Source organism: Chelmon rostratus, chromosome 8 (genome assembly GCF_017976325.1).
Source record: "Chelmon rostratus isolate fCheRos1 chromosome 8, fCheRos1.pri, whole genome shotgun sequence".
Taxonomy (NCBI): domain Eukaryota; kingdom Metazoa; phylum Chordata; class Actinopteri; order Chaetodontiformes; family Chaetodontidae; genus Chelmon; species Chelmon rostratus.
This window is the reverse complement of record NC_055665.1, coordinates 7,110,844-7,126,345: the sequence shown is the minus strand read 5'-3', so window position 1 is coordinate 7,126,345 and position 15,502 is coordinate 7,110,844. Positions and strand designations below refer to the sequence as shown.

The window sequence follows — 15,502 nt, the reverse complement described above, 5'->3', positions numbered from 1 at the left end:
AACATATCGACCCGGTTTAAGGTGGGGCCACTACAATGAAAGTGAGGAAGGCTTTCCTTTCATTCATTCTAACGATGCACTAAATTCTGTAATGAAGACTTTTTCCTATACTTTCACCTTTTTGTAATTTCTTGTACGAAATGAAGTCTGTAAGAGAAATTGTTGGCATTAGAGCTACTTATTTAACAGGAGAGTGTTGATGTGAGGTCATCAGCAGCTGAATGCTCCCAAACGTTAGCAAATGTTCCCCATGGCGATCATTAAAATTTCATCTCACCTCAATACGGAAGCCTAGCTGCTTCCCCGCTCTCTTTCCCATTACACTGCTAAGATATTAAAGAGGTGCATTTTGTACATCCATTGAGCAATTTTACACTCTAATCAGAAGAGTAGTGACTTTCAAGTTTCATCGACCTCCAAGAATGAGTGTGACGCCTCCGTCTCGTGGCTCCAGTCCAATCGGCGGCTCCTTTTATCTCACCAATCACCCACTGTTTGACAAAACCATTGATTCAACTCTCTTTTGCCGCTATTATGAGATGCATTTTAAGTACTCTCCTTTTTGATCTTTCGAGACATTTTTATCTCCATGATCCAAGCTCCTGGTCTGAGGATCAGCAGCTTTTCAACATCTAGGCTTCCTATCAGTTCAGTTCAGCGTATTTATCGTTCCCTGCACTCGTACTGATGAATAATGAAAACTAAACTCTCTTTATTGGCTCTGAACTGACTAAAAGCATTTTGTATTCAAGGGCTTGAATCATAGCTGATTAACTGAGGCAGTTTTTGTGTGAAAGCCAGAACTGAAAATATTGGTAATCAAGGATCTAATTGTACTGTAAATGAAAAGCAAGCAAATAACGGACACCGGTTTTCAAATAAAGGCAACATAATAGATGGGTGAGTGCAGAGCGCAGTTCAACAAGCCCTGTAAACAATCAACAAGCCGTTTCCTGTTGTGCATATTCATCAGTTCCAGGCCCATAATCAAGAGCAGGTGACGCGAGAGTATTATTGCTTCGGAACCTTAAACATGAACGCTGCATGCGACTGTGATCTCCATACATCCAGCAGCCTTGATATCAGCTCTTCTTTTACAACCACTTTGTGACTTCCCAGCAACAACAGATAACCCTGTAAACACCCATGACTGGAATTCATTGTATAGGTGTGTGACTTGGCCCGGTTCCCAGTAGTGGGAGAAGTCTGAGAAATGTGCACATGGATCACGAGTTTATGAGGTTACCACTACAGATGCCAGAATAGAAGGTTGGCATTGCATGTTTATGCAAACCATGAACATGTTAAATTTGTATGTTTTATACGTGTCCTATCAGCATTTTCTGCAACAGCTATCAAAGTGATGCAGCTCAGATTACTGATGCATGTTTATGAGTTTTTCATCAGGAGGAGAACAAGACAAGACGACTTTTTCCAGCCGTGGGTGTGGTGACAAAGCCAGGTATTTCAAATCAAAACATGATCTTTTCCTAATCCCTAATCCCTAATCCCTAATTTTGACACCTAACCCTCAAACTCAAACTCCAAACCTTTACCCTAACACCGAATCTAACCAAGGTTTTTTTGTGCCTTAACCTAACCAGACCTTAACCGCAGCGTTGGCACAACATGGAATTGAAACGTGAAGAAATATAAAGTTTCAACATATTCGTGGCTTGCAGAAACGTACAGTGCCAACATTTACTCTGGAGATTGCTTTGAACACTGAAAATTAATCTTGATTTCCGTGTTTACAAGACTCGCACAAAGCAGGGCATCACCACACATTGGCTGAAATATTAATTTCACATATTGGCAATGAGAGTAAACTGCACAGCACTTTGAAATGGGAATACAGGAAAGTTTCTTTTTTGCTACGCCTCTATAAAAGGAATTGATGTGATCATTATAAAACTGATTAGTCGGTATGGGCGGGGAGCCAGGGCCTGAAAATCTATTTTGCCTCCGTGGCTTTCACACTGTCATCTATTTTTCTCACAGATTTCTGTCCTCTAACAGTTCTTTGGACTCAGGTCATACTTGATAAGGCTGCCAGCCAAATGTACAAGATTATCTTTTCAACATAGCAAGCTTTGTTTTATGAATGTGTCACTGGGAATAATATGAGTCCAGCTGCGTTGGAAGCAAAGTCACTCTTCAAATAGCAATATGGTGGCTTAGCAGCCGCTGAACTCTTCTGTCGGGACGGGAGAATTATGTTGTTATTTTTTTTCCCCCTGCCACAAATATAAGGAAGCTTATAGGTTCATGCTCTGGGTATTAACAGAGGGATTAGCGAGGAGGCTTCTGGGATGCTCAAGTCCGTGAAGCACAGAGCCGCAATCTCCTCATTGTTGAGATATCTACTTGATGTAACACAATTAACTATTTATTTCAAATGCACTGAGGTCTTATAGAGGCGAGATGGTGGCGGATTTCAGTGGCATCATTTCTTATGCGTCGCATCTAACCTGTTGTGGCTGAGCACAATGGTTGGTCTCTTCTGTTGTGGACCAAAACAAATGTGCTGATAACAGGCCGCTGAGTCTGCCGCCGCAAGATGCCGCACAGATAAACTGTGAAATTGGACAAATTAACTGTATGAGCTAGCAAGGCTCTCTGTTTCCACCGTGTCCAACTAAATGAAAATAGAGTGGCTTGTGTACAGTTGATTGTCAACAACATGCTGTAATTGATACAGCCCATTAGACCTCAGATCAATTGAATGCAATAGTAAGACAACAAGCGAAATATACTGTGTGCTTGTACTTTACCTGAGTATTCCCATTTATCCTACTGTACTTCTACTCCACAACTAGTTGGCGGCAAATGTTCCTTTTTGGATGAAGATATTACATAAAAAAACATTTGATATTCTTAGAAATTACAACGCTTTGTTAAAGATTAAATCAGTGGTTTCCAATCTTTTTGATTTCAGACCTCTAATAAAAACTGTCAACCCGGGCCTTTTAATAGTCATGTTTCAGATGTCTATGACTTGTTAGCAATGCCACAAAATAGAGATTTTTCCTCTAAACTTCTCAGGTGGCTTCAACTGTTTGAGGCCCAAAGAAGTAAACATGAAAACCTGAATACAAATTTGCCTTCCAGAACTTCCCCCCCTGTTTCTCCTCTCCCATTAATCATCAGATTTACGTTGTGGCCCTGAGCGGGCCTGACCCCGAGGTTGGGTACTGCTGCATTAAACCGCCTCACTGTTACATAAGTTAAAATTAGCTCCACCCGAGCAGCTACAACAGTAAAATACTGCTTACACACTGATGCATCAGCATTAACAAGCTAATAATATAATACATAACCATATATCAGTTACATGAGACATTATTCTCTGCAGAATGAGTGTTTTTAAGTGTCTTTAGTGTCTGTTCCTTCAGAGAAAAGAGGTGCGCACGGTGTTGCGTATGTTGTCAGTTACCTCAACAGAAACTTTTTAATTCCTTCCTCTTTCTCATAAAACCTCAGACTTACTTGTGTTCACGCCATTTAAGATAAATCAAGAAGGGAAAGCACACAGTCATGTCCACTTATTCTGCCTCTCCATCATCTGCATCCTCCTCTTTCTCTCCATACCTGCTCTTCAAAAGGCTGTTGACAACATTCAGAGCAGCTCTTGTCGCCGCTGCCCATGTTTGTGCTCCCTGACAACACAAGCACTCTGACACTTTGTTCATAACAGCCGTGTCAATTGAACTTCAAAGTGGCCTTTCCCAGCGAGCACAAAGCAGAAGGACGCGGCGACGGCCAGTTTATTTTCCCCGTAGTATCACGCTGCAGGAGGCTGCGGCGGCTCGCGTCAGGGTTCAAGCAGGTTTATGAAGGCTGACGTCCATTTTTATAGTTTTTAATTAATAGTATTAGTTTGTTGTTAATTAATACAAGAACAAGTAGCTGCTTCCCACATATTTTATTCATGCTGAAATATACAGAGACTCCACAGAACACCACAACACTCCTTTAAAATACTCACTAATGTAATTCGTTAATACTTAGCAGCTCCATTAAGCATTATTGCCCACCATCTCTATTTAGCCTTTGGGATACTTAACAGGAGTTAGTGAGAGCAATAAAAACACAAAAACGATTTATATTTTTTGTAAAAACAATAAAATAAAGATTACTAACTAAAAAAAAATTGTCAATGCTTGTATGGATTGTTTCTACGTGGAGGGAGGAACCGGCATAATTTGGTTTCTGATATTTGGGGTTTGATACATTGGCACGCCAATAAATCTTTCTACTCCACGCTTATAATGTCTGCTTCTATTCCTGCTGTAACCACACAGGCGGCTGCTCTGCGGGCTTCTCTCTGCACTTCAACGCTGTGCATCTGAGCCGTGTCCTTGTTCTATTTTGTGTGCTCTTTCACAAATATCATCCTGTTGCATCAGCTGTGTCTGATTTCATTCCCCGTGTCCCAAACTCTGAAAAGCGCCTCGAGGTTGTGGGTCTGTTGCTGCCATTCACAACCTGTTTTCACACCACTCATGCTGTCTAGCGCTGCTGGGAAAATCCCCTTTTCCAGACATACCTACAACACCTGCCTTGAACCGCCATCTTTGTCTCCTTTGTGCATTCATAAGCACATAACAGGGAGGAATGAATTAGCCATGTTTGTTGCCTCAAGAGCCCCCTGCAGTGTTCTGCTACTATTACTACTGCGACTACTTTAGGTGCAAAGGCAGCGTGTGTAGGTTTAGGGGGGAGATCACGGTTTGGGTTCAAATGAATAGTTTGTTTAGGTTGGGGGGCCTTCATTATCATGGTTAAAATAATGACAGCTTTGTGAAAAGTTAGTGGGTGATTGTGGTCATCAGTCTGATGTGTTGTTGATGTCCCCTTGCTCCTTTTCTCCTGCCATAATTACAGCTGCTGGAGGGCTTTGTCACTTCAGTGGAAACAAATGTTTCGGGCCATTTGCTCATACAAATGCGGTTGTTTGTCTTGGGAGGAGGGTTATATGTACTTTATATATGCTTAAACCAAGCCTAAACTAAATCTAAAAGTCAAAGCTAGATTAAAATAAAAAATAAATGAAAGTACTGTAACCTTTCTTGGGAGGCGTCTCCTATTACTCTTCCTCAGGGTAGTACGAATCACAGAGGACACTAAGATCATAGATGTTTTAGCAACCTGGGGGAGAACATGTTCTATATAAAATGTAAAAGATAGTGAATTATGGTGGATATTTCACATTTTCATTTGACTACTTTTAGCCTGACTCCACCAAACTCTCAGCTAATCCAACAATGGGAGAGGTGGAGAGTAGGTGGAGCTGAGGTGGGCCAAATGAAGCCTGGTTGCAGAAACCTAGCGGCTAGCTGTCAATCAAAGACGCCTTGCCCATAAATACGCATAACTTTAAGCCTTAATATAAACAAGTGAGGTTTATGAAAATACATCCTTGTTGGGATTAGGTGGGTTTGCCTCAGTTTTCACCATTATTGCCATGTTGCTTCTAAATTTAACCGTGTTTGTTAATTGTTTCGTCATGGTTCCATCTGTAATTTGTAGACGCATACAATCCCGGGTTTTGCATTATGTTTGGTTCCAGTTGACATGCCATCATTTCTGGTGAAAATGACGCACGAAGTATTGTTAAGATCATTTATGGTTTATTAGTTCACTTGTGTGTTCAATAAGTTAATCATTGGCTACAATTCTCTTAAATGCATCCACATTTCCCTCACTTGCGTCTTTTCCTTGCGTCTCTCCATGCATCCCCAGAGGGAATGACTAGGATGCAAGGAAACCACGCAAGGAGAGAAGACACGAGGGAATATGTTGAAGCGACGTCTGTTTCTGATGACGCGGCACAGATGGATCTGCTGCATTTACCATTATATTCACAACCCCACCACCCCCCGCCCTTAATACTCCGCTTAGACACATTCACTTATATTTACAATATTAGAAAAACGTCTCCAGCACAAGCAAATAGGTATGTAACACTTTTATTAACGCAAATGAGAATTAATGAGTTTATTCTTGGCCTGATGCTTCCTTCTGGTAAACAGGTGGTCATTTTCTGACGTGAACTTTATCAGCCTCGCTGATATGGTTTATATATTAGTGACACTTCTGTAAACATAAAGTGGCCACGTGAAGGCTTGTTATCATAACGTCAAAGTTTCCGACACGTGAAGTTTGATTAATAACAGAATGCTGTTGTCTATATAATCAAATATGTTCCACGCATTCTCGGAGACTGTAAACAGGTTGTGAATTAACTAAATTTGACTGAAACATGAGGGGAGAACGTAATGTTAAGTTAGGCATGTCTGAATTGCAGCCATTCATTGCAGGATACTTACACTTAAACAGTTTCTCCGCCATCTCGTTCAAATGTGCCTGGTGTGGGGGCTGAGTCTTAATACCGTTCAGTTGAAAGGATGCACTCATGTATCCTCGCTCACTCCGAGATCCCTCCTCGCTCCTCGGAGCAGAAATAAGAGCTTTGGGACGACCACAAATACTAGTAGCAAGGACACGACAATTAGGATAATTGAGATGCACCCCATATTGGCTCCTGCAGAAGGGGGGAGGGACTAGTTAAGCAGTTGGCTTTTACGGGGGTTGGATGTTGAATTGAGTTTTGTTTAGTTAAACTGAGTTAACTGCATCTGTATCGTCATGTTTGTCTCACGGTGTCACTTTTCTCTTGTAAATAAACCACCATGTGTTGCACCTGGCCATAGTTTCTTGAGTCTGTCTCCTACAGCCTTCCTAGCTGCTCTGGTCAGGCTTCCCCACTCTACACCACCCACATACAGTTGTCACGAACAGAGAAATTAGCTATAAAGACCAAAACTGTTTTTTGTACCAGGCTGTGAACATGTGTGTTTCTGCTGTAAATCTGGGCATTTTAATATGGAGGTCTATGGGGATTTGGAGCCAGACTCAAATGGCCATTCAAGGAACTGCAGTTTTTGGCCCTTCTGTCTTCGCTTCATTTAAAGCTCCAGGGGTTGCCCCTTGATGTACACCTCCACACCAGTGGAACTGTAACTGAACAGTACAAAACTACAAATTTGCTCTGGGTTGCATGTTGGGGGGACTTTAATATTTCAAAAGCCCTGCTCCACCTCTTCCTTCCTTCCTTGCACTGCTAATTTTTGCAGTTAAAGTGATTAACTTAATGTTCAGTGTTCCAACCTTACACTTACATTCAGCCCCATGTAAAAGATTTTACTTTGTCAGTGGAGACAACTTTAATAGACTAATGTGAAAAATAATATTCTGCCTCTGCTATCATTTCAGCAGATAAGAAAAAGTTAAATATGGAATGTGAAAGTGCAAAATGGGACCCTGTCTGCATTTCTCTTTTCATTTGCTCCTCCGTGTCTTGCCAAGAGGTTGAATTGTCTCTGGCTAATTACTGAAGCGGGTTGTCCAGCAGTGATGAAATATCTTAGAGCGTTCCAGTAAAGTTTGTGCTCAAACAGCATCTTAGAAAATCCCTGCTGTCACAGTGGAACAAACCAGCTTGCTTAACACGATGCGATCGTCCAAAATGTACGCATGGAAAGCAAGAGTGGTGATTTCAGACACGTGCACATGCCTGAAACAGTTTCTCTTTGGTCGCCAGTCTGGGCTGCAGAGCCATGAAAGAAGGTTTGTAAATCAGATCAACAGCAGCGGTGAGAAGTGACTGACATGCTGAAAGGGACAAATATCTAATAAAGTTATGTCAGCGATAACAAAATATCCAAAACTGACACACCAGATTCAAGTGTTGGAGCACTAAGCTCAAGTGAAAGTGCCTCAGAGTGATTTACATACATTAAGCGACATCAAAAGGACTTTCTGTGCACCTCTGAGTCATTATTACTTCAAAAGCTTGTTTCTCTCACTTGCTCGCTTGTGAAATTAACCAGGACTACCTGCACTTTCACCCGTTTCGCCTGTTGAAGTGAAACTCGACATGAGGCGTCATCTACAAAACGAGCGCTGACCTCTCACGTCTCTGGGATGCAGCAGTACAGAATGATGTGGGACCTGTCGTCAATCTTCTCTGAATAAAGCACATGTCATGTTTTTTTTTATTATTTCGCACAGTATATACCTTTCCAAACAAAAGGCCTCTGTTTGGATAACCATATAAGTGGCCCTGCTGCCCTCACATGTTGTGATAGGGAGGGGCTGCTTTGACAGGGGGTCATCTATTTTGTGCCAAATGCCTTTTCTTTGCCTCTCATAATAAAGAGGCGTCCATGTAAATGCAGTGGACATGGATAAATAAATACAATTTAATAACCTACAATCAGACGGGCTTGCAGCCACTCATATTGCAAAACAGCCAGCTGTTACCACAGAAACCATGTTTGGGAAGCGTGGGAGATAAATTGCGGCAGTATCTCCTTAATAATAATTTCCATTATCCGCGCTGGATGTTTAGATTATCATGTAAATAGGGGGACGTGCCAGGCGGCAGCAGGTAGGAGCTGAAGGGCTGGTGAATAGAGGAGACCAAATAAAACAGTTGAGCAATCACCACATGTGGGTGTGCCAAGGAACACGCAGTGGAACAAGGTAAGCCACAATTATTCCTTTTTTTTTTTTTTTACAGCTAGTTTCTTTTCTAAAATGTTAAAATAGGAAACTTGTGAGCTGACAAAACCACCGCCGCAGACAAGGAGGAAGTCTTCAAGTTGCTTAAACTGGTAGCACTTCTTGAGTTTCGTCACATTCCTCTGCAGGGTAGTAAAAGAAGAAAGTCCCCCCTGCTCTGTCGCCGCACTATAAGAGTCGAGCTTCTGTCACACCCGTTTACTTTTTATGCGATGCAGCTCATGGCGTGCGGGGTAAGGCAAAAAATGATTTCCTCTTTGTAGCTGCTCTTTTACATTCTACCAATTTCCCCCAGTCTTTATTTTGCATTTCCTTCATAATAAGATGCAGGAATTAGATAGAGACATTGTTTTGATGACCAGAGCGTGTTGTGAAGCTTTGCCGGCTGAAGCTCTGAGAGTCATTTCCCCTGGTGTAGTTAAGTCATTATGTTTATGAGGGTCATCATTTTCACAACATGTCCAGTATTTGTGCACGGACTAAGAGCACGGGCTGCGAGTTAATGATAAAAGCATCACTGTACCGTATTTATGACACGCAGGAAGGAGCAATAACACAGTATTATGGTTTGTATATAAAACCATGTGCCAGACCACAACAGTGGCTTCTCATTTAGAGATAATTCAGCTCCACCATAAACTTTGAAGTAGGAATATAGAAAGAAATTAAGAGGGAATATAGAAAAAAGGAATGAGAGTTTATCTTTGGCGCCTTCCAGTCGTCTTTTAGCTTGTAGGCTAAAATTTATTGTAGAAAAAGTAAAGCAGTGCACGCTTAAACCAAGTGTCAAATGGACACTAGGTCGAAGTACTGCGCTGTGCAGTGTGGTAATCTCTTTCCATTCTCTCTTATCAGCAGAGCTCAAAGCCCTGAACGTTGGTCTATCGGTGGGGACAGTAAAACAGCGCCGTCTCACCGGGTTTGTGACCCAATAAGAAGCCGTCGTCTCCGTGTATTCATTCCCTCCAGAGTCAAGGACATAATGCGACACATCTCGATCCCTGACTGAGTGACTGACATACCGAGGCCACCATGCAGGAGTGCCACACCCGGCTGTGTCTGTCTGTCTACGTCATCACCTTCGTGCTGGGCTTCCCCGCCAACGTCCTCGCCTTCTACACGTTCTGCAAGAAGGTGAGGCAGAAACCCACGCCGATAGACATCCTGCTCCTGAACCTGACCATCTCCGACCTCCTCTTCCTCCTCTTCCTGCCCTTCAAGATGCAGGAGGTGATGAACGACATGCTCTGGGACATGCCCTACCCCCTGTGCCCTCTGTCTGGCTTCATCTTCTACATGACCATCTACAACAGCACCTTCTTCCTCACTGCGGTCAGCGTAGAGCGCTACCTGGGCGTGGCTTATCCCATCCAGCACAGCCTGAAGCGGCGGCCTGTGTACGCTGTCGCCGCCAGCATCTTCTTCTGGATTTTCTCCTTCATCAACCTGAGCATTGTGTTCATCATGCCCTTCTTTAACCATGAAAACTCTCCGAACACCACTTCTGGCCACAACGCTTCAGCCAGCTCTGCCACTGGCGACCATGCGGAGGTGTGCTATGAGAATTTCACCGAGGCTCAGCTGAAAATCCTCCTGCCTGTGCGTCTGGAGCTCTGCGTGGTACTTTTCTGCATCCCTTTCCTGATTTGCTGTTTCTGCTACATCAACTTCATCAGGATCCTGTCCAAGCTGCAGCACATTGACCGACGCAGACGCCTGCGGGCTATTGGCATGGCTTTGGGAACACTTCTGGTGTTCGCTTTCTGTTTTGGCCCCTATAACGTCTCGCACATCATCGGCTTTATTACGTGGAAGAGTCCTGACTGGAGAGACAAGGCTCTGCTCTGCAGCACCTTCAATGCTTGTCTCGACCCTCTGATTTTCTACTTCTCCTCCGCTGCTGTGAGAGGGACCGTGGGTCGTGTGATGGAAGGGGTTAAGAGTCGCCTAAACAGGTGCATGTCCTGTCACATGTTCGGGGCCTTGTGGGGAATTAACAAGACAGCAAAAGATAAGGAACCCAAACAAGAGGAGATCAATGCTATCTAAGCTGACGGAAAGGAAGCTGTGAGCAGCTGCTCTGACTAATTTATTTCTTCATCCCTGGAAGCAGGAAATTAATGACATGTTTGTGTTTTTACACGCAGGAGAATGACTTACTGTACACGGTGCAGCGTGTGTCTGTTTGACTCTGATGGACCTCCTCTCCGGAAACGAGACAAGATAGGAAAACCTCGGTATGTCTGAGCAGGCCGCAGTTTTTATGCAGTGTAACGTGCGACGCCAAAGAGACGCGGTACTTTGAACTGTCACATGCAAATTAAAAGATTAAAAAAGGATTTCATAAGATCTCCATTAATGCAGCCGCGGGGAAAAAAATAAATATCGAAGCAACAGCATCAGACGTCACCGCTAACCAGTAAGAGGTGAAGTTTTCCAGCCAGCTTAAACAGGATGTTTGTACCAACATGCTGATTTGTTGTCACATATTGTGATAAAAAAACAACAACAAAAAAACTGAAGTGTGAGATATGCAATTATGTTCAAGTGTGTTGAAATGACCTTGTGTTGGGCTTTGTACGCCCTTACTAAACAGTTTGCTTTCATGCACTTGTATCTTGTATTTTTCCCTCGCACGGCTACGACCATTCTCATGCAGATTCTAGTTTGCACAATTGTTTACTCATTATTTTTTCATTAGTAGCATTTACTTATACATGCTGTACATGGTACTAAAGTAGCATATATGTATGAATGTATGTATAATGCATAAAATACATGTGAAAAGGCTGTATGACAGGGGTTGCAACTATAGAAGACGGAAGGTCAGGTATAAGGTAATTTTGTTTGTGTGTGTGCAAGATAAGATATAAATATCAAAGTCTAATAGAAATAGACAATAAAAACATGCAAAATAAAATGAACTACAGAGGCTGTGTACATCTTATACACAAGAGTATAAAAATATTGCCCTTACATAAGCAAAATATGAAATGTGTGTGTGTGTGCGTTTGCGCCCACACACGTGTGAGCATACATGAGAGAGGAAGGAAAGAGAGTGACCCTGATACGCAAATCATGTAATAATACATTTACGTCATTTATGACTCAAACACTGCGTTGTATTATCAGCATTCAGGTAGAAGGTGATTGTGTGTGTGTGTGTCAAAGAGGAGAGATAAGGACTAAGACTTTGTTTTTGAAAGAGACTGATGAATGTGTTACATGCATTTAGATGAGATCACCAGATCATGTGAAATTTGTACCGTATGTGTATGTATGTAGGTAAGCATTCATTTAAAATAAAAATGCGGATTAAGTGTGAGCAACAGCAAGTTTATTGAGCAGGTTTTTGACATCACTAATCTGGTTATACTGTAGATTCATCATCTTGCTCTAAATTTAATGGTCATTATTACCGGCAGCATTTGGCACTCTTTGCAGTGTGGGCAGGCCTAAATTTAAAATGCACTTCCTCCAACACGTGAATCAAGATCTCAGCCCACACACTGCACACAGAGGCAAAGCTATCACACAAGCGAGCGCTGGCACCGGCGGTAATCCTGTTTTGTGAGGATTAGGCCTGCGCGGAGGTTGAGATGATCACTGTATCTGTTTGACAGGTGGATCATGCATGAAGCATTCATTCTGACACGCGGGCCTGAGTGAATGACTAAGATGTGCGGACTACCAGCCACCGACACAATGAGCAAATCCAAAAAACACGCTCGTCAGCACGCCACAGCGATAAAGAGTTAGAGAGATAAACAGCTTTGATGTGCAGAGAGAGATCGGCACTGCATCGATGTTCAGAGGATCCACGGCAGGTGAAAGCCAAGCAGAATGTGGAGCAAGAGGTTTAAAAATGGCAGAAACTTTCAAATATCAGACATGTGAGAGGTAGAGGGAGTTATACATTCACTCAGTGCAAAATCAACTGTTAAGTCGGAGTGAATTCTCATTTTTCAGCAGCGACTGTCTCGATTTATGTGATGTTGCTTGTCAAAGGTTGGTCTTTTGAGCCACACTGAACACCCGCCGGTCCTTTTTTTGTTTTCTCTCCTATTTCATTCTGTGTTTCCTGGAAGACAATAATTGGTTGCTGCGTCAGTGTTGACTTTTTACTAACAACGCGCGATAAGTTACAAGGATAAGGCAATAAGAAAAACAGCCCTGTGTGTGTGTGTGTACATGATGTGTTTGTCAAAGGAAGAGGAAAATAATGTACTCACATGGCTGACATCATTTTCCCTGCAGGCAGAAATGTTTGACTGCTGCAGGAGTGCAAGATCACATGAATTAAATATCTTTTTTTTAACAGCTTCCTGTAATTCTAAGAGGTTTACTCACTCACCTTCCAATAAAAACACGACTGTCACTGCAGAGAGAAAACACATCTCGAGAATATTCGAGTGCACAATCAGCTCGTTAGGGGAGGCATCTGGGAAAAATTAGGCAAACACTGATTAGCACTGACTTATCATGTTATTGAGCACGACAGAATTAAATCAGGAAGGTTGAACTGGCTTTGGTTGATGGACATTCGCCTCCTTCCTGGGAGGAGAGGTGTTTAAACATTGATTGTGGAAAATCATTAATTTGTTCAAGTATGCAGTATTGCAGGCAATCTGTTGCCTCGGAATGATCGATGTCTGACCCACATTAACAGTCAAGTAGGGCAAACACCGAACAAGAGGCTAGTGGTATGTGAGGCCCTGTTGTCCCTGAACTCTGTCAGTACAGATGGTAATATTTGGAAATAAGTTTCTTTTAGGCTAGCACGGAGTAAAGAAGTTGTTTTAGGTGTCCAGAATTTTCTGCATAAACAAGGTCAGGTGCATTGGACTTGGTGCACTTCCAAGGCTTAGAGATGAAAATCTGCTGGTTGAATCATCAGTGCAAGAGTTGAGCCACTGCATTAGAAATATTAGACTGTTTGATAAAAAGTCAAAGGTACAAGCCTGTGCTTCTCTGATCAATATATTTTTGATTAATAATGAACCAAATGACTGTGTAATGTGAGAGGAGTCGCTTGTAAGGACAAACCCACACAGAATTATCAAAAACTCTGCGGTTTTCATTTACCAGACTTTGGCATGCAGCTGTTTTCAGCAAAAAACAACTACCTGTCCATGTGGTACAGGTTGTAGTGAAGCCCTTCAACCATAAGCAGAAACCTGGTCTTTAATCTCACAGCCAAATTTGACCAGTTTATACACCATCTATATCAGCCATGCTCATTAATAGAGACATAATACAATCTGCCTGTGTGATAAAAACGTGATAAAATCGCATACATTCAGTGCGTTTTCAGATTCTGGGTCAGTGTCTCATGAATTCAGCAACCAAGTGCAGTGTTGTTTTTTTTCTCCGAGTTGCAACGACACGTGCTGCACATTTATCACCGCGGTGATTTATACCTCTGACAGGCTCCTTCTGCAAAGCAAACAGTGGGTATCATAATATTTAAAGCCATCTGTCATACCCAACTGACTGAGGAAAAAACACGATTTCTCAGAAGCAAAGTTAAATAATTAAAACTGCCGGGTATAGTATTAAGTCCATTTTTCATGATGAGGAACATCTAGAGGATGATTAAAAGCAAACTTCCAAATGGGAAATTGAAAAAAAAAAAATTCCCTAACCAGTGGCTCTGGTGCCTCCAAGACAAATTTCTATAAAATCATAATGTTTGGAAAAGGAATTGAATCCCAGTATTTATTTACCCCAAGTGAAGGAGGCAGTCAGAGCTGTGCTCATGGCAGGGTGGTCCTGCACCCCTCATGTGAAAGTGATTGCTGTGTGCGAAGACTGTTTCAGTGGGAGTACGAACACGCTGAAGAGGCATGCGTCCTTGCTGTGGTTGTCCATCACCTGGAAAGGCTTTGGCTGGCTTGGAGGCATGGAATTCACCAACCAATCTGACGACAGCAGGGCTTCCTCAGATGGGTGTTCGGAAAGGTTACGGTGAGGGCTGATTGCGGGAAGGGTGCAATTGGTGACTGACAGGTGATCGATATTGGATGCTGTGCCCTGGTAGGTCCAGGTGATGGTTAGCTCGCGGGGGTGGAATCCCCCGGTGAGACAGAGGAAAGCCCACTGACCGGTCTGTGGGTCCGGGGGAGTCTGGAGGTAAAGTTTGGGAGTGCAGGTGGTGCCTGCAGTGGAAAAAGAGTTTGAAACAAACACATCAGATGAGACAATTCAGACTAAACTGGGTCACTGCAGCAGCAAAAGATAATAAACAACATGGACAATCTGGTGGTCGTGGTGATGATGATCATCATAATGCAACCGTGGACAAATTAAGAGGAAATGTTAATAAAAAGCATGAGAATACACAAATCGAAGTACGTGTGGTGCACCAACAAAGCTGCATAACTGATGCATCTTTTCCTAAATTGCTAGTCTGAATTATCATGCAATCACTGCTAGTTTTTCTCCTCCTGCTTCTCCTCCTGTTACTAATATCTATAATTACCATTTGCACTGAGTATCATTTAAGACAAACGTTCCAAAAAGTTTTGCCCACAGCAAATAAAGAAATAACATCATTTGTACATAAATAATTAAAACGGTAGGAAAAAAAAGAGCAAATCTGGAATGAAACAGTTGGGTAAAAACATGCAATATCAATTGCTATTTTGTGGAGGCAACTTTGCATCCAGAGAAAATCAAAAGGAAGCTTTTCTTCCGCATGAAAGATTTCCACATAATAATTTGGCCATCCCTCCCTGCCTTGTTTTCTGGTGAGTTTCAATTCCCTGGGCAGGATCGATACAAGGCAGTGCGCATGGTGCCGGGGTGATTATTTCTAGATCTGTCATGAAACTGTTCAGGCAAAAAGATGAACTCTGAGGGAATTTCACATGACTTGAATTTTTATAGATTGGTCCTGGCCCTTTCTTTTATG

At 42.5% G+C, this 15,502-nt stretch overlaps 1 protein-coding gene across 3 annotated transcripts; it reads left to right on the top strand.

Moving 5' to 3' along the window:
- Nucleotides 1-8,766: 8,766 nt before the first annotated feature.
- On the top strand, nt 8,767-11,898 carry LOC121610650 (free fatty acid receptor 2). Of its 3 annotated transcripts, XM_041942870.1 has the most exons (3): nt 8,767-8,822; nt 9,445-9,723; nt 9,811-11,898. In XM_041942870.1, the coding sequence occupies exons 2-3, from the start codon at nt 9,622-9,624 to the stop codon at nt 10,636-10,638; spliced, it is 930 nt and encodes a 309-aa protein (XP_041798804.1). In that variant the 5' UTR covers nt 8,767-8,822; nt 9,445-9,621; the 3' UTR covers nt 10,639-11,898. The 3 variants fall into 3 exon arrangements, with proteins under 3 accessions (XP_041798804.1, XP_041798802.1, XP_041798803.1); XM_041942868.1 differs by having other exon boundaries at nt 9,445-11,898; XM_041942869.1 differs by having other exon boundaries at nt 8,771-8,822; nt 9,448-11,898.
- The last annotated feature ends 3,604 nt before the right edge of the window (nt 11,899-15,502 follow it).